The sequence below is a fragment of the Acomys russatus genome, chromosome 20 (genome assembly GCF_903995435.1).
Source record: "Acomys russatus chromosome 20, mAcoRus1.1, whole genome shotgun sequence".
NCBI classification, from domain to species: Eukaryota; Metazoa; Chordata; class Mammalia; order Rodentia; family Muridae; genus Acomys; species Acomys russatus.
In genome coordinates this window covers 47428500-47449931 of record NC_067156.1, presented here as the reverse complement: position 1 = coordinate 47449931, position 21432 = coordinate 47428500, and the positions used below count along the sequence as shown (strand labels likewise).

At 46.6% G+C, this 21432-nt stretch overlaps 1 protein-coding gene across 1 annotated transcript in view; it reads left to right on the top strand.

Annotated features, from left to right (window-relative positions):
* Window positions 1–15740: 15740 nt before the first annotated feature.
* Window positions 15741–21432, top strand: part of Tcof1 (treacle ribosome biogenesis factor 1) — a 33908-nt gene continuing 28216 nt past the window's right edge. The window contains 3 exon segments of the mRNA XM_051163361.1: window positions 15741–15936; window positions 18061–18116; window positions 21264–21406. Coding sequence (XP_051019318.1) covers window positions 15829–15936; window positions 18061–18116; window positions 21264–21406 — 307 coding nt within the window. The 5' untranslated portion in view covers window positions 15741–15828.

Genomic DNA, 21432 nt, shown 5'->3' with positions numbered 1-21432 from the left:
TGGAGAGATGGGTCAGTGGTTAAGAGCACTGCCTGCTCTTCCAAAGGACCTGGGTTCAATTCCCAGCACTCACATAGCAGCTCAGAACTGTCTATAACTCCAAGATCTGACACCCTCACACAATGTACATAAATTAAAATTAATTAAAAAATAAAATAAAATTAAAATTAAAATAAAAAAATTTTTTTTAATTAAAAATTTTTTTTTGCCTGGGCTACAAAGCGAGTCCAGGATAGGCAAGGCTATACAAAGAAATTCTGTCTCAAAAACAAAAACAAAAACAAACAGAAAAGAAAAAGAAAAATTCTCTCTGAAAATTTCCTCCAGATTATCAGATTATCAGAGTATGTTTAGGGATCTTAAAGATTTTAGAGTCAAATCTGAGTACCTGCTCAGTGTAGCTCAGAGCCCATCAACATGCATAATTTTACATTGTTCTGTATTCATTGAAAAGAAAACAAACCTGGCAGAAAGGGTATCACCGTGGGTTGTTGTCCATCCATGCTGTGTTTGGACTCCAGCACCCAGGTAACAAGCCTGCCGTGGTCTTGCATTGCTGTGAGGAGCAGAGACAGAACAATCAATGGGGCTTGCAGGCTGCAAACCTATGGGGGGTGGGAACACAACCCCGGGGTCAGGGAGCGACATTCCCTTAAAGAAGTAAGACGGACAGTAATAACCTCTCTGGCTTCTGTACACATTAGCAGAGATGCAAACACCTATGAACATACACTACACACACAATTGCTCAACTTGATTAGCATCAAAATCTCAGTTTACTAGGGCAGCAGGGTGGCGCAAGAAATCTATCAGTTGCAGACCCTGGTGCCAATATGATTGCAAATACAAACACTAACATGGTTTCCATATCGCATGACCAAGGGATAATTTATATATATATATATATATATATATATGGTAGATTGTCAAAATATTCCAAAAATATAATACCTAATAGTTTCAGATTATTGCTGCAGGAGATTTGAGAATTAAAGCCTTGAAGAACTTGCGGGAAGCTGCCCCTCCCCATTCTGAGATTCTGTCTTGCAGCTTCACACTGCCCCAAAAGCCCCTCCGCAATCTAACAGTTTTCAAGTTTCCCTGGCAACCATGGCTGGTGGAAATGACAATTAAGCTGTTCAGCTGCCTGGCTCTCTTAGTTCCCTTATTATGGCTCCATGCCAGGGTCAAGAAGGCCCGGGTTTCTCCGTCTACAGTGACATGCTGACAGAGAAAGAAACTCCGGAGGTCAGGATTGAGTCTAGAAATGCAGAGAATAAAAGCCTAACCCTGGATGGGCACCAGGCTTCCCGTCCACCACCCGTCTACTCATCATCCACTCTTCATTTTCTGATGCCTATTGTTTTCCAGTTACTAAATTGAGAATAGGAAAGATGGGAGGGGGGGATAAGCAAGGCTCCCGTGGATCTATAAGGCTCCCCAATTGATGTTACAATGTGCACACACATAAAATGTCTGGGAACACTGCTTTCTGCTGGGAGGCTTGGGGACAACCGGGGAGGCAGGGAGGTCAGTCTTCTCTGCACCCATGTGTGCATAGGAATTATGCACTCCAGGCACATGCTCTCATTTTAAATACTTTTCTCACTACCATAGAGCTTCCTGGTCACTTTGAGTAGGCTGACCACCCAGAGGTGGTGGCAGCAGGCTGATTTGGGGACAGTAAACCTATTGACCATTAGGCTGTGTAATTGTCCAAGAGGCTGCTGTCCCCAGATCCTTCTGCCTACCCTATCCTCAGCTTGTTCCTGCCCTAATATGGTGTATGCTATGCTCAGACTAAACTACTCAACCATGCCAACACTGACAATCAAGCAGCTGTAAGCATGTGGATTGTGACAGGGTCAGGAGTACACCCTTCTCCCTGCCTTGCTTTCCAGAGAGGTCACCCATGCCTCTCCACACAGCCCTGTGTCTCCTGAGCTGAGTTCAGAAGGGAGCACATGGGCCCCCCGGGGCCAGTCAAGATGCCGATGTTGCATTTGGAGGGCTCTCGTGGGTACCTCCCCTCAAGGCTTTGTGTAAATCCTGCTTTCTGTGGAGGTGTCGGTGCTCCATTGGCTTCCCTCTTACAGCCTCTTAGCATCTTTGAGAGCTGGGGTCTGTTCCCATCTCTGGTTCATTGAAAAATAACTCAGCCGGTTGTGGTGGCACATGCCTTTTTAATCCCAGCACTTGGGAGGCAGAGGCAGGCGGATCACTGTAAGTTTGAGGCCAGCCCGGTCTACAATGCAAGTCCAGGACAGCCAAGGCTACACAGAGAAACCCTGTCTTGAAAAACCAAAAGAAAAAAGAAAAGAAAAATAACTCACTCCCAAGTTCACTTGTCTGTACCTCATCCAGCTGCATCCCCAACTATATACCATGCTGCCAAATGGCCTCAGCTGTATGAGGATCCCAACGTCTCACATCACAACAGAAGACATTAATGGGGCTGAAGAGATGGCTCAGTGGTTAAGAGTACTGGCTACTTGGGCTGGAGAGATGGCTCAGAGGTTAAGAGCACCGACTGCTCTTCCAGAGGTCCTGAGTTCAATTCCCAGCAACCACATGGTGGCTAAAAACCATCTATAATGGGATCTGATGCCCTCTTCTGGCCTGCAGGTGTATGTGCAGGCAGAGCACTGTATACATAATAATAAATAAATAAATCTTAAAAAAAAAAAAAAAAAAAAAAAAAAAGTACTGGCTACTCTTCCAGAGGACCTGGGCTCAATTCCTAGGAGCCACATAGCAATTCACAACAATCTATAACACCAGTCCCAAGGGATCTGACACCTGCTTCTGGCCTCAGAGGCACCAGGCATACATATGGTATACAGCTATACATGAAGACAAAACACCCATGTATGTGGTGTGTGTGCGTGTGTGTGTGTGTGTGTGTGTGTGTGTATGTGTGTTTAAAGAAGACACTAAGGCTTTGTGCATTGAAAGACAAGTAATAGCTGGGCAGTAGTGGCATATACCTTTAATGCCAGCAGCCTGGAGGCAGAAGCAGCTGGCCCTCGGGGATGAGCCTAAGACAGTGACAGCTAAGTCCTCTTCAGACCCATGCAAGACACACACGGAGAATAGTCACCATAGAGTGGCTTTTATTGTAGGAAATTAAAAACGACCTCCACGCTCCCCCACAGGAGGATGGATTAGTAAGATGTGCCTCACACACAATGCAATCAACTAGATACCGGGAATAAATAATTGGAAGGAGCTCTGTATATCAGCACAGATAAGTTTAAAGCATAATGTGGGGTGCAAATGAGTCCATTGCAGAAGGGTGTGTATATTATATCGCTTACAAAGAGCTGAAAAGAATCTGAAAGCAACGCTGTCTCTGTTTCATGAGCACACCCACAAGCGGTAAAAGTAAGAATCCACCTACAGGAATGACTCCTTCACCCTCAGAGGAAGGTGTCAGTGACCCTCTCTGGGTGGGAGGGAAAGGAATGAACTAGAGCTTCCTGGTGACTCCTAACATCTCTTTTCCTAATCTGAACCATGGGAATATGGTAGCTACCTACCTGCTGCTACTGTTTTGTTCAAAATTTGTCAAATACCTCGTGATTTCAAGTGCAGCACAGGGCTGGACAATTGTCCTAAGGTTAACTGTCTTCCAGACCACACTGATTATTCTTAGAAAGCTCTCCCTAGCTGGGTGTGATGGTGCACACCTTTAATTCTAGCAGAGGCAGGCGGGTCTCTGTGAGTTGAAGGCCAGCCTGGTCTACAGAGTGAGTTCCAAGACAGCCAGGACTGTTACACAGAGAAACATTGTCTCAAAAACAAAACAAAACAAACAAACAAAAATCAATAAATAAAAAGAAAGAGAGAGAGAATTCCTTTTAGAATTTGCTTCCTATTTATTAGTATGAATTTTGTACTATAAAATCCCATGTCCTGAGTGGTAAGCATACACTGACACATAGACTCCTGCCTTTGGTAGACAGCCACTATGAGGAAGCTACAGCTTCCAGCCACCCACCTCCACTGGCACACCCCCACGCACACACCTTTTCCCACCACCATTCCTCACTACCCATTCTGGCCTCTTCAGCAGATGGCTGAGAAAGTTCTTGACCAACCCGGAGGCCAGGAAAATGGAAAAGCCCTCTCTTCGCCTGTGGAGTGCTCTGTGTCTGGGTAACTGCTATTGACTTGGTGGAGTTGATAAATGACAGCCTCTCTGATCCTCTTCTGGTCCACGAGAGAGCTATGCTGGTGATTTTAGTGGTTCCAAACCCAGAAGCCTCCAAATTGCCTGGGGAGCTTTGAAAGATACTGATGCAGGGGCCCCAGGATCAGAATGGCTGTGGTGGAACATTGAAATTGCATTTCCACTGGGTTAGCTGGGTGATTCCACTCAACAGACATTTAGACAGTTGTTCCAGGTTGGATAAGCAGGCATTCAGAAAAACACGGTCTACCTCTTTCCTCTCCTCCACCCGCCCCACTGGCTTTCTGCAGCTCTGCTAATCATCACCCTGAATAGCTGATGCCAAGCAGGGTGCTGAGTGAGAATGAGGGAGCAGATGAGCTTCCAGAATGCAGCCCCTTTGAGCCTCCCACTCCCTGGTAACCACAGGGAGGCTGAGAAGGAAGATGGAGGGGGAGCCAGTACTCATCACCCCCCCACACACCCACACACATACACACACGGTTGGAGGAGGGTCTGAGGTGAGGACACAGCAGGTATGGCTGCTACGCTCCTGCCCTTACACACCAAGGCCAGCATCCTAGCTGCTCAGGCAACTCTGTTCCCCCTCTTCCACTCCCACCCAAGACAGGCATCCCTGCTGATCAGTCCCGGCGGATCACAGCATCCAGAAGCTGAAGGCAGACCCATGATGATCGAAGCCATTCAGTGCTGGCTTCCCATCTGCACTGTTATTTAATTGCTACTTTCTTTTACATTGACTCACTGGGTTTGTTTCTCTCCCCCCACCCCCCTTTTATTTTATTTTTTTACTTGAATGCCTATTTAGCCCCATCCTAAGCAATAATATCTGCAAAATAACAGGTTTGATGTGCTAGTTCTTTTTTGCCTAATACACATTAAAATAAATACATAATGACTTCCATTTAAATATGTCCATCTATTTCTCTCCTGAAGCTGCATTGTATATTACCAAGCTTTGAGAAACACTGAACTAGCCCAACCCAACCCCTGCACAAGGATGCAAACAAACCAAGGCCCAAGGTAGAGGCCCAGCTTTCCAGAGGTCATTGCCCTGAAGTTGAACCTGGTATATCTGCAGCCATCCATATTGGGCGATGACTAGACAGACCCTAGTGACCTTGACCTTTCAGAAGACCTTTCTTTGGTTGTGCACTGCCCCCTCCTGGCTAGTACTTTGGTAGCATGTGTCTGGGAAGGAACACCAAGAAGAAGGGGCCTCCTTACAGAACACAAGTGAATGCCCAAGGTGGGAAGCTTGAGTACTCGGAGAAAACTGTGGAAGAAGTGACATTTACACTTGGCTTTGAAGCAGAAAGAAGAAACAGTGCAACTTCAAAAAGGAAAATGGCAATTCTACCCAAATGGGGTGAAAGGAGCGAGATGTTCTGAGAACAACACGTTCTCAAGATTTGGGTTCTGGCTTAGTTGGGAAGACATACACCAGAGGGTTAGTGTTAAGAAGCTGGGACTCAGCCGGGAGTGATGGCATATGTCTTTAATTCCAGCACTTGGGAGGCAGAGGCAGGTGGATCACTGTGAGTTCAAGGCCAGCCTGGTCTACAAAGCAAGTCCAGGAGAGCCAAGGCTACACAGAGAAACCCTGCCTCGAAAAACCAAACCAAAAAAATAAATAATTAAATAAAAGGAAAGAAAGGAAAAGAAGAGGCTGGGACTCAGCTGGAGAGATGGCTTGGGATGTAAGGAGCATGTGTTGCTCTTACAGAGGCTCTTAGTTTAGCTCCCTGCGCCTACATCACGCAGTGGCCAACTGCCTCTAACTCCAGCTCTAGAGGATCTGACACCCTCTTCTGGCCTCCCTGGGCACTGCACCCATGTGAACAAACAGAACACACACACACTCTCTCTCTTCTCTCTCTCTCTCTCTCTCTCTCTCTCTCTCTCTCTTTCTCTCTCAAAAATCAGAAGGAGGAGGGGAAGGGAGGGGATGGGAGGAGAGGAAGGAAAGAAGGAGGTAGGGAGGGGAGGAAAAGGAAGAGAAGCAGCAGCAGCTGCAGCTGGGATCTTGAGCTGACAAGATGGCTTAGCAGGTAAGGGCATATACTGCCAAGCTTGAAGACCTGAGTTCAAAACCCAGAACGTACATGGTGGAAGGAGAGTATCAACTCCTGAACTGAGTAGTTGTCCTCAAACACATGAAATTCTCTCTCTCTCTCTCCATCTCCCCCTCCCTCCCTCTCTCTCTCTCTCTCTCACACACACACACACACACACACACACACTAAATAAATTGTCACCTGCATGTAATCCTAGCACTCAGGGGGCAGAAGCAAGAGAATCAGAAGTTCAGGATTATCCTTGGCTACACAACAAGCTGGGGCTACATGACACGCTGTCTCTGAAAAGAAAAAACAGCTGGCACCTGAGCCCATGGTCAGTGGTATAGCTGCAGGGGTCTGATAAGTGAGGATGTGCTCAGAGGCCATTTATGTGGAGGAAAGAAGGGAAGAAGAAGAGGGGCACAAAAGGGAAGGATAAAAGACAACAGCCCGGAGAAAGGGGCCAACTGGTCTACCTCTGCTCCCTACCTGCCAACTCAGTCACTTCCTGTCACCAGACCTGGTTCCTTAACCATGAAAGGATGGAGTTAAACAGGTGCTCTCCATGGACCCTTTCTGATGATCTTCAAAAGACAGACAGACAGACAGACAGACACACACACACACACACACACACACCGGGGGGGGGGGGGGAAGGACCATGTTAAGGAGACCATGTTTGGGGCAGTTAAATTGGTTCTACCTATTAAAGTAGAATGTGTGTCTCCCTGTTGCCCACAGATTGTGTCCTGTTGATTTAAGTCTTCATTCCATACAGATTTATTTCTTGCACTGTGTTTAATCATAAGGCCTATGTCCTCCCTCCCTCATCTGTGGCTATGGTCAAGCCTGGGTCGGTCAGGAGGCCCTAGCCGCAACCCAAATCTTGCCATGTGCCACCCATGGTGGCCCTGGCTTCCACCTCTTGAAGTCTCTGCTTCCTCATCTACTAGCATAGCTCGTAGCCAGTTCAGCTATTTTCTATGGTGCTAAATTCCTAAGTGCTTATCAGCCTGGAGGACTAGCTCTGGCTTTCAAGGGTCCATTTCTGAGCCTGTGCCAACTTCAGTGTTAGGAGAAATAGATCTAACATGTTACTGTTAAGTCAAAGAGAAGGCCATAGGGTTCTATGTATACTGTGAACACCTTAAGGAAGAAAAGGAGGGAGGGAAGGTAGGAGGAAGAGAGGGAGAAAGGGAGGGAGGGAGGGAGAGAGGAGGAAAGAGAGAAAGAACAGGACTCAAGTCAAAGGGAGGTTATGAGTGTGGGAACAGGGCAGGGATGTATTGGTCAAGGACTCCAGCGGGAGGCAGGTGGGGGTGTTGGGAGAGGAGTAACTGTCTAGCTATATCTTGGACTTGCTTAACTTGTTACTTTAGTAACAATGTAATGACATTCAAAAGATTTTTCTGGCTTAAAGAAAAACAAATTGCAGATCCTGTTAAGGGGTGAGAAGGAGCTGGGGGGAGGGGGCGGGGAAGAAGAGTCTGCCAAAGTGACTTGAGTCAGAAAGAACCTGGAAGATGAAGAAAGAGGGTTATCTTTTGAGTTTGGGTGGTGACAGAAGCAACCTTCCCAGATAGGCCCCTGTAGAGAGTCCAGTGCTACATAGCCTTTGTTCACAGATCTGTTTGTTTTTGGGTTTTGGTTGGTTGGCTTGGTTTGGTTTGGGTTTTTTTTTTTTTTTTTTTTTTTTTTTTTTTTTGAGACAGAGTTTCTCTGTGTGTAGCCTTGGATATGCTGAACTCGCTTTGTAGACAGGGCTGGCCTTGAACTCACAGATATCTGCCTGCCTCTGCCTCCCTGAGGTCACAGATCCATTTAACGCATGGTCATTTCTGAGGACCAAAGAGGCACAAGACTGGCCCAAGGCCAAACAGCAGGACTCAGCAATAAAAGCTCTTTACTGGTCTCTGGTCCCTCTACTTCCCACCCACCTGTGTGCAGACCATTCCTTTTGGGAGGAGCATGAAAAGCCCTGACTGCTGAATGTTTTCCTCTTGGGAAAGAGAGAGAGAAGAGAAGAGAAGAGAAGAGAAGGGAAGGGAAGGGAAGGGAAGGGAAGAGAAGAGAAGAGAAGAGAAGAGAAGAGAAGAGAAGAGAAGAGAAGAGAAGAGAAGAGAAGAGAAAAGGATTATTATGCTGGGCACAGGGGGTGCACCCCTTTAATTCCAGCACTTAGGAAGCAAGCAGATATCTGTGAGTTCGAGTCCAGCATCATATACATAGTGAGTTCTAGGACAGCAGAACTATATACTAAGTAAACAAATAAAAATTGAAAATATTATTATTATTGTTTTAAGTTACGTGTATATGTATGTGGGTATGTGCCCATGAGTGGAGGTACTTGAGGAGGCCAGAAGAAGCTATTGGACACCCTGGAGCCAAAATTATAGGCCGTTCTGAGTCACTGGATGAGGGCGCTGTGACTCAAACACTGGCCCTCTAAAAGAGCAGTGACTGCTCTTAATGACTAAGTCATCTCTCCAGCCCTGCTCTTCCTTCTTCTCCTGACCTGCCTGGGAACTTGAGGTGACTTTGCCCGGAGGGCACTTATGTTGAGTGCTCTGGAAACGTCCAGCTTCTTACATGAACAAAGTCAAGTTTTCCTCACCAATAGAAAAAAATGCTCCTAGGCTAATGTTTTTAATGCACACCTTTGTTTGCTTCTGCCTTGACTGTTGCCACGTTGTATTTTATGGGTTTGATGTTTTAGCTTTGTGCTTGGGCCCGAGGCAACTCACTGAGGGATATGATTTAGAAAATCCAGGAAATAAAGAAATTGTCCACCAAAGAGGCATCTGACAATGGATTTCATTAGGGACAAAACAAAACAACCTGTCGCCAGACGGAGACATTAGGGCGTCCTGGTTTAGTGTAGGTTTGTTTGTTTTATTTTGTTTTTTAATTTAATACTAGCTCTCTGTTCCTTCCAGGGTCAGCTAGGGACACACACCCAGCTCCTTCTCTGTTCCTGCTGACAGAAAGCACCCTGACCTCTTCTCAAGGTGCTTGCCGCTACTGACCAGAGCCTACTGGACACGACCCCCAAGCTGGGGGCAGGTCAGTGCGGTCAGACAACATCACAGGGTCCTTTTAAGGGTGTTTCCTTTATGATTTGGTATGAGAATGGCCTGAAGGAGGGAAAACGTGTCGGGAGAGGGTAGTAAGGAACAGTTCAGGTCTTTGAACGCTTGTCTGCTCTTCCTTTGTGCTCATTACCCTACCAACTGTGCAACCTGAAGTCCAGGCTCATTCTCAGCCACCCACCAGCTCCCTTAGATTCCGGCCTCTGGCTGTCCAAACCTAATGTGGTCCCAGTCTCTGAGGCCTGAATCCCTAAAAACCAGCCCTTCACATCCCTCCCCTACCAGCTTAGTTCCTAGGGCCTTGGGGTAGGGCACTACGGTCTTTTGGGAACACCTTAGACCCCCCTCGCTTTTTCTTTCTTTCTTTCTTTCTGGTTTAACAAAACCCCAGCCCCGATAGATTCCTCTGAGTTCTTGCCTTTGCCTGCATCTGGGCAGCCGAGTACTGGCCACAGAAATCATTCAGCAAGACAGGCTAAGATGCAGCACAGCGGCCGCTGTCCTTCTACTTGGGTTATCAAGTCCATCAGGGCCCCCAGGATCATGTGGGCAAGTTGCTTGCCTCTTGGAATGAGTGTTCTCCTTCCTTCCAACTCCTCACCACCTCTTCTTCACTCTCAGCAGACCTCGCCTCCCACTTGGAAGAGAAAAATAGAAGTTCAAGATGAAATCTCCCATAACATCCCACTGCAAACCTACATCCACATGTGCTCCCATTCTCTCCGTGCTCCCACTGTTGAAGTCCTCCCTCCTCCTCTCTCAGACCAGCCCTCCACCCACACCCCCCCCCGTCCTTCCTTCCCTCCCTCCCTCGCTCCCTTCCTCCCTCCCTCCCTCCCCTCCCTTCCTCCCTCCCTCCCGCACACCCTCAAACATCACTTCCCAGTTTCCTAGATACCCATCTCTCTCCCCCCCTGGATCTGCATCAGTTTTTAAGCCAACTTAAGTCTCTTCCACCTCAAAACACACACTTCTTTTTCCCCTCCACACAAAACTTCCCAGCATCCCAGCATCTCCCCAGCCCTCCCACACTTGTAGGACCACTGTGCCTGCCCTGTTCTGCATGCAGCACTTCCTGTGTCACCCTTCAGAGATAGAAATCTGACCAAGAGTGATGTAGGTCCATCTCCACTGGCCTCTCTGAGCTCTCTATCAGAGTGATGCAAGTCCATCTCCACTGGCCTCTCCAAGCTCTCTCCATCATTCTACAACCCGGAAACTCCTCTCTCAGTGTCCTCCCATGAGCCTACCCTCTGGCTTTGTTCTTGGATACAGCCTTGTCTTGTGGACAGCCTTAAACTGTAAACATGCTCTGATATCACCTTACTCTGGGTGTGTTCTTGGTAGGTACTGACTGTGTTTACATCCAAAGTCCCAAGGAACCTCTTCCTTTGACAAATTTCTATCTTTAAGTTGTGCCCAAAAACAGGTTTCCAAGTGCCCACGATGAGTTCTTGCTTAGCATTAACAGGCTCTGAACTGCATCCTCAGCGCCTCAATCCCAAGCAGCACACAGGCACACACGAAGGATGGCAAACACCTGTTTGCCACATGCCCTAACCATAGGATGTCTGAAGCAGGACTAACTCGCTTTTCCCTTTGCCACTCCCTGCTCCCTCAGCCCTTCCCCAAGTCCTCTCCCAGTTACCCCATCCAAAAGGTTCTGCCTACTGTTTGCACAGACACTCCAGAATCCGCCTCAGAAGGTATGCCCTGATCGACTGCTTGCTTACCCTCCCGTTCTGAGAGGAATCAGTGGTGACTCTGACCAGCCCTAGGAACCTCGCTAGGTCATTGTTCTTCTGTGCCACAGATGTTCCTCATGTTACAGATGTCACTCCACCCTCTGCCTGCTCCAATGCTGCCCCAGACCTCGCTCTACCCTCCACTGGACACTCAGGCAGGCCACATTATAATTCATATGGTATCCTGTTCCTTTAAGGGTCACACTGCCGCTCCTCTCTAACCACCCACAAGCTGGAGAAAAAGACCTCTAATATGGAGTCTGCCTTCTGCTGTCTTTTTATGCTCTTCAGTTCCCCTACCACCCCTCCTCCTCTGGTCCTCATCATAAAAGGCCTTCACTTCCCTCTCTCTTAGCTGTATTTTTCCAGGGCAGAACAAGGTTGAGACAGAGTATGGCTGTATATGTACCCCTGGCTGTCTTGAACTTGGTCTATAAACCAGACTGACCCGAACCTCAGAGTGATCGTCTCTTGTCTCTGCCTCTGGAGTTCTAGGATCACAGGCATAGGCCACCTCTCCCAGCTTCAGCACCACACCCAGCTTCCGCTGTGCCTTCTGCGTCAAGCTCTGCGAACAGGTTCCCTTCTGACCAGGATCCTTCCAGCCCAGATTCCCTCACAAGTCCTTCAGGTTTCTTCATAAACACCACTTCTTCTGGGAATCCTACTTTGCCTATGAAGAGAGAGCTCTCGCCTTCCTGTTATTTTACAATAATTGCTAAGGTACTCAGGTTAAGGGGCTTTCTAAGCATTTCTGCTTAGAACTCTCTCATGAAGCCAGGCGTGGTGGTGCACGCCTTTAATCCCAGCACTCAGGAGGCAGAGGCAGGTGGATCATTGTGAGTTCAAGGCCAGCCTGGTCTACAAAGTGAGTCCAGGATGGCCAAGGCTACACAGAGAAACCCTGTCTCGGAAAAAAAAAAATCAGATAGATAAAAAATGATAACAGATTTAAAGGCCGTAAACAAGGTGATTCAACCCATGGGTTCGCTTCAACCTGAAATTCCTTTGCCTTCCTTACTACCTAGGTCTTGACATATAATTACAGTTGATTTAAAAGATTGTTTTTTCACTATACCTCTACATAAAAAGGACAAAAAAAGGTTTGCTTTCTCAGTACCTACTCTAAACAGTAATTCTCCAATAAAGAGATATCATTAAAAGGTACTTCCACAGGGAATGTTAAATAGCCCAACTTTATTCCAGTATTTTGTACAACAACCTTTAAAAATAATTCGTAGACAGTTTCCTCAATCTATCATATACCATTACATGGATGATATTCTACTAACTAATTCTGATCCTAGTATTATAAAAAAAAAATGTTTCAGAAAATGCAAAAAATTCTGCCATGCTGGAGATTACAGATTGCTGTTAAAAAAAAAAAATACAAAAAGGAGATTCAATTACCTATTTAGGCTATAAAATAACTAAACAAAAAATTCGACCACAAAAGGTACAGATCCATAGAGATCAATTACAAACTCTTAATGACTTTCAAAGATTATTGAGAGATATTAATTGGTTAAGGCCTACAATCGGGTTAGCTACCTATAAGTTAAATAACTTGTTTCAAACATTACAAGGAGATTCAGATTTAAACAGTCCTGGGTGTCTAGCCACTGAGATCAAAAAAAAAAAAAGTTAATTCTGATAGAACAAAAACTTCAAAAGACATGTAGATAAAATTAATCCTAAACTTGGTTACATTCTAGTTATTTTGCCTTCAAAACATTCTTCTACTGGGCTTCTTATACAAAGAAAAGACAAGATCATAAAATAGATATTCCTGACAAATAAACAAAACAAAAAATTAAAAACATACATAGAAAAAATTTCTAAATTAATTACAAAGAAAAAAATAAGGTTGCGCCAACTGTCAGGAACAGACCCGGCAAAAATTATAGTTCCTCTTACTGATTCTGAAATTATGTCATTATGGGTAATTAATAAAGATCGACAAAAATCTTGTAGTAAATATTTAAGAGACATTAACAATAGATACCCAAAAAAACAAATGTATACAGTTTATAAAAAAAACTAATTGGATCCTTCCAAGTATTATAAAGAGGTCACCAATCTCAGGGGCACCCACCCTTTTCACTGATACAAATAAATCAAGTATGGCTGGTTATAAGTCTAAAAAAATGACCAAGGTGATTAAAAGGCCATTTACATCAGTTCAAAAATCAAATTTATATGCAATCCTTATGATATTGTTATTTTCCTAAATCTCTTAATATAATTTTTGACTCTCAATATGCTAAAAGAGTTTTTTGCATATAAAAACTGCTAAATTTACTCCTGATAACATAAAATTGACTATCTTATTTATAAAACTACAACAGGTCATCAGAAACAAAAATTATCCCTTGTATATTACTCATATTCGATCCCATACAGGTTTACCAGGTCCATTGACACAAGAAAATAAAAAGATCGACAAATTATTGATAGGTAATGTATTCAAAGCCTCAAAATTTCATAAAAACATCATGTCAATGATAAGGGGTTAAAAAAAAGATTCTCTATCACTTGACAACAAGCAAAAAAAATAATTAATAAGTGTCCTACATGTTCCTTATATAGTCAACTACCATTACCTACTAAAATTAACCCTAGAGATAACAAAAACAATAAAATTTGGCAAATAGATGTGTTTTATTTTACAAAATTTTAAAAAATGAGGTATATACATCATACCATTGATACATATTCAAGTTTTCAATAGACAACTGCCTTAAGGTCCCGAACTTGGGTAGATGTATGTCAACACATATTTCTAGAGTGAAAGCTATCAGCAGATTCCCAAACAATCCGTGAAACTAAGAACAGCTGCCTCAAATATTATGCCACTCCCATTCTTTCCTTGTCAGTGTCCCCTCAACAAACACAGCAGCCCACATTGGAGTTCTTTTTGTTTGTTCATTCAAGACAAGGTTTCTCAGCCAGGTGCGGCACGCCTGTAATCCCAGCACTCAGGGAGGCAGAGGCAGGCGGATCTTTGTGAGTTCAAGGCCAGCCTGGTCTAGAGAGTGAGTTCCAGGACAGCCAAGGCTACACAGAGAAACCGTGTCTCAAAAAAAAAAATTTTTTTTTATTAAAAAGAGAGAGAGAGAGACAGAGACAGAGACAGAGAGAAAGAGAGAGAGAGAGAGAGAGAGAGAGAGAGAGAGAGAGAGAGAGAGAGAGAAGGTTTCTCTATGGAACCCTGGAACTATATCTGTAGATCAGGCTGGCCTCAAATTTAGAGATTTCTCCCCTACCTCTGCCTCCAGCATGCTGGGATTAAAGGCATGCTCCATCACCATACACTTGTTTCTTGTTTTTTGTTGGGGGTGGTGTTTGTTTATTTGATTGGTTGGCTTTGGTTTTTCGAGACAGGGTTTCTCTGTGTAGCCTTGGCCGTTCTGGAACTCACTCTGTAGACCAGGCTGCCCTCGAACTCACAGAGATCTGCCTGCCTCTGCTACCCTAGTGAGTGTTGTGACTAAAGGTATGCGCCAGCCACCACTGCTCGACTGCACCTGATTTTCTACTCCCCTAGGAGCGTGCCAGAAATCTGCTGGCAGAAGAGTACTGTAAACCTGCTTCTCCACCTTCCAGTGTTCTGAACCTTCTTCCCAATTCTACAGGCTAGCGGTACAGGGTTCTGTTTGGGGTTTCCTTACCAAACACCAAGGTGGGTCGCACATTCTGACTCATGCAGTACCTCCAGCCCGTCCTCTCCTCGATGCTTAAAAGTTTCTGCTGCCTAGCCAGGCATGGTGTGCACGCCTTTAATCCCAGCACTCAGGAGGCAGAGTTCCAAGACCAGCCAAGGCTACACAGAGAAACACTACCTCGAAAATTTAAAAAAAAAAAAAAAAAATTTTTTTTTTTTTTTTAAGTTTCTGCTGTCTTTGAGGTTAAGCTTAAATGTCTCTTTGGGGCTAGATGCCCCTCCTCCATGCTTCTATGGGCTCAGCCATCTCTCGACAAGGTGCACACAGACGTCTGAACTGTAATTGCCAGGATATTCCACCTGGGTGATTTTTGAGGTCAATATTCTTGTTTTGTTTTCTCTTTACATGTCCCAAGCCTAGCTTGGTGCTAACCTAACATATGGGGTTCAGGTAAGGATTTGTTTGTTTGTTTGTTTATTGAGGCAGGGTCTCTCTGCACAGCCTTGGCTGCCCTGGACTCGCTTTGTAGACCAGGCTGGCCTCGAACTCACAGCAATCCACTTGCCTCTGCCTCCGGAGTGCTGGGATTAAAGGCTTGCGCCACCACGCCCGGCTCAGGTAAGGATTTTTTAGTCAATCAACACACTAGTGACAACTGATGCCTCGTTCATGGGTTCTAAACACTGTGTGAAATGAGTGAGTAATCGGAAGCTGGAGCCAGTGTTCGGGAAGTTCAAAGATGAGTAAAGGAACCGCAGGCTTCAAGAAACCTAAACAGTAAATCCCTTCAAAGGGTAAATCAGAATTAAGATGAAGGAACCCATTTTATCATGGCTGTCGAGGGGGCGGCTCCAGATCAAGACACACGTTCGAGCCAATAGCAGAGCAGCTTAGCCTCCGTGGCTCCGCCCTCTCGGCAGGATGACCCACTCCCGCTGCAAGACTACTCTTCCCAGCGCGCCGCGCGGCCGGAGAACGCAAGGCCGGAAGTGAGGAACATGAGGTTCTAGGGCGCGAGGGAAGAGGTTTGCGGGGGCGAGGGGGCGTGCACGTGAATAGGTTGGCCGGATCTCTGGCATGGCCGAGGCCAGGAAGCGGCGGGAGCTGCTTCCCCTCATCTACCATCACTTGCTGCAGGCGGGCTACGTCCGTGCAGCGCGGGAAGTCAAGGAGCAGAGCGGCCAGGTAAGTATCAGAGGGCCGAGTGCAAGATCAGAGAGTAGCCCGCGCCCCTCCCGGCCGGCGCGGGTTTGAGATGCGGGCCAGGGTACTGGAGGAGCATTAAGCTCTGCCCTACCCCATGCAACTTCCACCTATCTCCCGGGGCTCAGTTTCCCCATCAGTGCAGTGGCTGGGCGGAACCTCCGATCCGACTCGCGCAGCTTTATAATTCCCGCCCCGGTTCCCGGTAGCGGCTGGTTTAAGTTTTCCTAGCCTCTGGCCACGTGGTTCTATGTAGTTTCCCTAGGGTACCCAGCTAGCCTCTTGTCTCGAGATGGATTGTTACCAGCCTTGGTGGAAACACGGAGAAGGCGGCCCCCTTGGTTGATGATCCGGAATGCAAGGCGTGTGGGCCCTCATTGGCTGTCTCCGGTTATGACAAGACTCGAACCGTTGACAAGGCTCGAACCCGTAATTTCAAACAAAGTTCATTCATTTGGCAACTTTTAATTTGGCCCTGGGGTACAGATGATAAAATGGGGAGCCCCAGTCTCAGACCCCTGAGGATGTAGTAGTTGATTTGAGATCTCAAGGGAGATGGGTATTTAGAGGTGCTAGTGTCAGGTTGGAGTGAGACTTCTGAGTGTCCTAGCCTCCCGAAAGTTTGGTGTGCCTGAAGTTTGAAATACACGACTATAGAGTCACCCAGGGAGATGGAAGCAAAGCAGACAGGCCGGAATAGGCCAGGAGTAGTCTTCCCAGAAGAACTGGTAAATTCCTGGTGAGATGGGTATTGACCTGATTAGTCCGGATCCCAGTGGCTACAGTGAAAACTGCAGGACCAGTGGGTGTGGTGGTGCTCGCCTTTAATCCCAGCACTCTAGAGGGTAAGAGGCAGATAGATCTCTTTGGAGTTCAAAGCTAGCCTGGTCATGCAGAGTGAGTTCAAGGCCAGCCAAGGGCTACATACTGAAACTTTGTCTCAAAAACAAACAAAAGGTTGCTGGGCCCTTGGATGTTATCTGTTGTACTCCTAATCTTCCTGTACCCCAGAGCCCTTCGTGTTTGTACTCTTTCTAACTTAACAGGGGAACCAGGACATCATGCTCCTCCTTATGGGTTGTGTGCCCAAGCAAGAGTGTCTGCTCTCATAAAAATAAGCTTGTGGCTTAGCATATCTGTCTAGATTGTAAGGCGAGTAAGGGGGATACGGAATGCCAGACTACCAGTTACAACTGAGATGGCCAGAGAAGACCTTATGGAGAAGATGACGCTGAGGTAGAAACTAGAAAGAAATGAAGAGAAGAGCTGTGTGGTTGGAGAGAGAGCGCGTGCACAAGAGCACATTTCAGTTACTAGAATGGCAAAGCCCAGTTACTGCCTGGAGTCGGGGCAGAACGAAACTGCCTAGAGTGTGCCCCCTCAGACCTGAAAGCAGCCCTTTTCCTCTTACATTCATTGTGCTATGAAGAAGGAGCCTGAAGTTTGCAGAGAGGAACTCAGCCAGCAAAATAGGAGCTCTCCCTGACTCTAGGCCAGTCTGTTCGGGTGCTGGCATGTTCTTTCCTCAGCGAGTGATTCTTTAGATTCCATTAGAGCGCTTTGGCTGTTTGGTTTTGATGTTCACGCGGAGTGTGTCCTCAGCCTAGGCCTGGATTCTACTGATTTCCCTCTGTTTTAACTACGACCCTAGTACGCTTTGGGCTCAGTCTCTTTCCAGGCATCCATTATGTCACATGGAAGCCTTCGGGGTTTGGGCTATCTTGGACTGTCTTGTGTTTTGGGGAGATTAGCTAGCCAGGCCTTTGAAAACCATCTTAAGGAAGTTAGGTAGAGAAAGCTGTGTCTTACAGCTTCCATCTCTGGCCTGTACTAGGGATGCTGGGTAATGGTAGTTTGGATTGTTCAAGTGCCCTCCTCTCAGAGGTGTCTCTTACCAGTGTATCATACTGAAAGGTTTGCAGCTGGAACTGTGTGCCCTTCTTGGTTCTAGAAGGTTTTGAACGGTGCTGGTAAAGCCAAATGGTCATCTAAGAGCAAAGCATCTTACAGAGCAGCTGTTGTGGGCCCTAAAGACGGGGAGAGTTAGGCCCAGGAGGATGCCTGTTGGTCTGGGTATGTTTTGATGCTCTCTCTATTTCTCTATAGAAGAGTTTCCTGACTCAGCCTGTCACCCTTCTGGACATCTATTCACACTGGCAACAGTAAGTCTGGTGGGATGGAACATGGATACCCTAACTAGCCACCTTTTCAATATGCTAGCGTACTGATGTGGCCCAAGGTACGTTCTAACAAACAGCCCCCTGTGGACATGCTAATCGCCAGCATAAGGTAGACTGCATCGCTTATCAAAGGGGAGAGACATTCAGAGCTGGAGTTTGCCTTTTTTCTTTTCTTTTGTTGTTGTTCTGTTTTTGAGACATGATCTCACTCTGTAGACCAGACTGGCCTTGAACTCACAGAGATACTCTTGCCTCTGCCTCCTGAGTGCTGGGACTAAAAGGGGTACATCAACATACTCAGTGAGAGCTGGATCTCTTTTTTTGTTTGTTTGTTTTGTTTTTCGAGACAGGGTTTCTATGTGTAGCCTTGGCTGTCCTGGACTCGCTTTGTAGACCAGGCTGGCCTCGAACTCACAGCGATCTGCCTGCCTCTGCCTCCCGAGTGCTGGGATTAAAGGCGTGCGCCACCACGCCCAGCTGGATCTCTTAAAAACAAAAGCTCATGCCCTTAATCCCAGCACTCTAGAGGCAGAGGCAGGTCGATCTCTTGAGTTCAAGGTCAGACTCATCTACACAGTGAGTTCCAAGACAGCCAAGGCTACACAGAGAAACCATCTTGAAAAACCAAACCGAAAAGGACAAAAGCTTAATGCCCAGCACATCCCAGGGTTTTAATCCCAGTACTTAGGAGGCATAGGCAGGAGGATCTCTGAGTTTGAGACCAGCTTGGTCTACAGAGTGAGTTCCACAACAGTCAGGACTACAGATACCCTGACTATAAAAAAAAAAAAGAAAGAAAGAAAGAAAAGAAAAGCTTCATACTAGTGTGTGATTTAAGCACCTATGAAATGGAATTTCGGGTCCTAAAAATGGAGGTACTAAGCTGGGCTCAGTGATGCACGCCTGTGTTCTCAGCACTCTGGGAGGCAGAGACAGGCTGATCTCTGTGAGTTATTAAAAATGAGAAGGCTGGAAGCTGGGCATAATGGTGCACACCTTTAATCCCAGCACTGGGGAAGCAGAAGCAGGCGGGTTTCTGTGTTAGAAGCTAGCCTGGTTTACAGAGTGAGTTCCAGAACATCCAGGACTACACAGAGAAACCCCTCTGGAAAAAGCAAAACAGTGCTGGGACTAAAGGTGTGGGCCACCACTGCCCAGCGTGTTTCTTCTTTCTTGTCACTGCCATTGTAATCCAGAAGGCAGGCATAAGTCAAAGGAGATGCTAGTGGTAGAAAGGACTTGTGAAAGCAGGAGCCTGGCACCAGACATGGGCACTTACCATCTGAGCTACTGCAAAGTGAGCTTGGTAGTGAGTGTTCTGTCATGACAATTCTGTAGCAGGGAATGCCAGGCTCTGGGGAGAACTAAAGTTAGCGAAAATCTTGCCCACCCTCTCCTCCATACTTAATACTCTGCTGCTTGCCAAGTGCAGAGCGTGCTGCCTTGCCGCTCCGTCTTGCCCAGGTGTGTGGGTGTTACTTACTGTACCTCATTCTCCAGCAAACCGTGTCTGAGCTATGCCACACCTTTTCCTGTATTTGCCCCATGGGTGAGGGGTACAGAGGGAACCAAAGGTCTCACTCACCAAGCCAGTCTAGACTGGCAATTACCTATCAAGTCAAACCCAGAAACTAGCTACATGAAGTTGAGCAACTTCTGTGGCTTCTTCATCTATAAGGTGAACATTGTTACCTCTTTGGCCTTGTGAAGCTCAGTGATCTATTTAATAAAATCCTAAGGCTTGCTGGGGAAGCCCATCCTAGTACTATCCTCAGACACTATTCTTAATACAGCAATAAACAAGCAAGAAGAGAACTCACATTATGCTAGGAGAATAAACTGATAGGTTTAAAAAAAAAAAAAAGCCACTTCTAAGAGCTTCCTGACAAGTGGCCTTCCTAGGAAAAAGGGACTTGAACAGCACATCCCAAACTGATAGCAGCTGGAAAACTGGCTGGGAAGAATGGGGCTTACACTGTGGTTTCCTATAGGTGGGAGGTTGGGTTCAAAGTTCAGGGGACTATGATGTCCGAGTGAAGACGTACTCCTTCCTCCCTCTCTCTTTCTCTCCCCCCACCCCCAACTCTTCTCCACACCACTGCACTTCCTCCCAGACCCCAGGCCAGTTCAATAATAAATCCTTTCTCCAGGTACTGGGGGGCTGTTGTGAGCTGCTGTCCTCTCTGGGGCCTGTTTGTGTAGTGGACTCAGCCAGAAAGCAGTCAGAAGACAGAGAAGGAAATGAAACTGGATGGCAGGGTAGAGTGGGTGGGGGAGGGGTGTGAGCAGAGATAAGATACTTTGTACCAAACTCAGTTCAAGAAGGGAAGAGCATGGAGTAGGGAGGGCTTCAAGGACAGAGAGCAGATAGGAGGGCAGGAAGAGATGAGTGGGACTGGGGTACATGATATGAAACTCCAAAATAATCAATAAAAAGTGGGGGTTTGGTTTTGTTTTTTGTGTTTGTTTGTTTGTTTGTTTGTTTTGTTGGGCACCTTTAATCCCAGCACTTGGGGGGGAAGCAGAGGCAAACAGATCTACACTTCCATATTACTGTTTGTTATTGAAGGAAGTCAGGTTAGGAACTCAAACAGGGAAGTATCCTAGAGGCAGGAGCTGGTGCAGAGGCCATGGAGGAGTGCTGCTTACTGGCTTGCTCAGCCTGCTTTCTTATGGAACCCAAGACCACCAGCCCAGGGATGGCATCCCTTACAAGGGGAAGGCCCTGCCCCCATCAGCTACTAATTAAGAAAATGGCTTACAGCTGGATCTCATGGAGGAAGCTCATTTCTCTTTGATGACTCTGCCTTATGTCAAGTTGACATATAAAACCAGAGAGTGCACCAGCGCAAGAGGACAGCTCTAGGGTCAGGAGAACCTGGATGGTTCTGCACAGTTGCCAGTTCCCTGGTGGGTGTTAGCTGCTGCCTTCTGTAACATCGCTGGCTGCTTGTGGCACTGAGGATGGCTAAGGTATGTTAGGAAGTGAGGGAAGATGCAGAGCGCAGATAATTTCCACGCTGTGTTGATGTCACTACTTACATTCTCTGTGTGCCCATTTCCTTTGAGGACTGAACAGATATGCCTTCCCAAATCTCATGGGTGTGTCCTGTCTCCGCTGCCCTGCAGGACCTCGGAGATTGGCCAGAAGCAGAAAGCAAAGGATGATGCCACACTGCAAGCCAAAAAGTCCCGGGTGTCAGACCCCATCAGCAGCTCAGAGAGCTCGGAGGAGGAGGAAGAGGAGGGAGAAACTGAAACTGCCAAAGCCAGTGAGAACCCTCCTTACTGGGTGCTA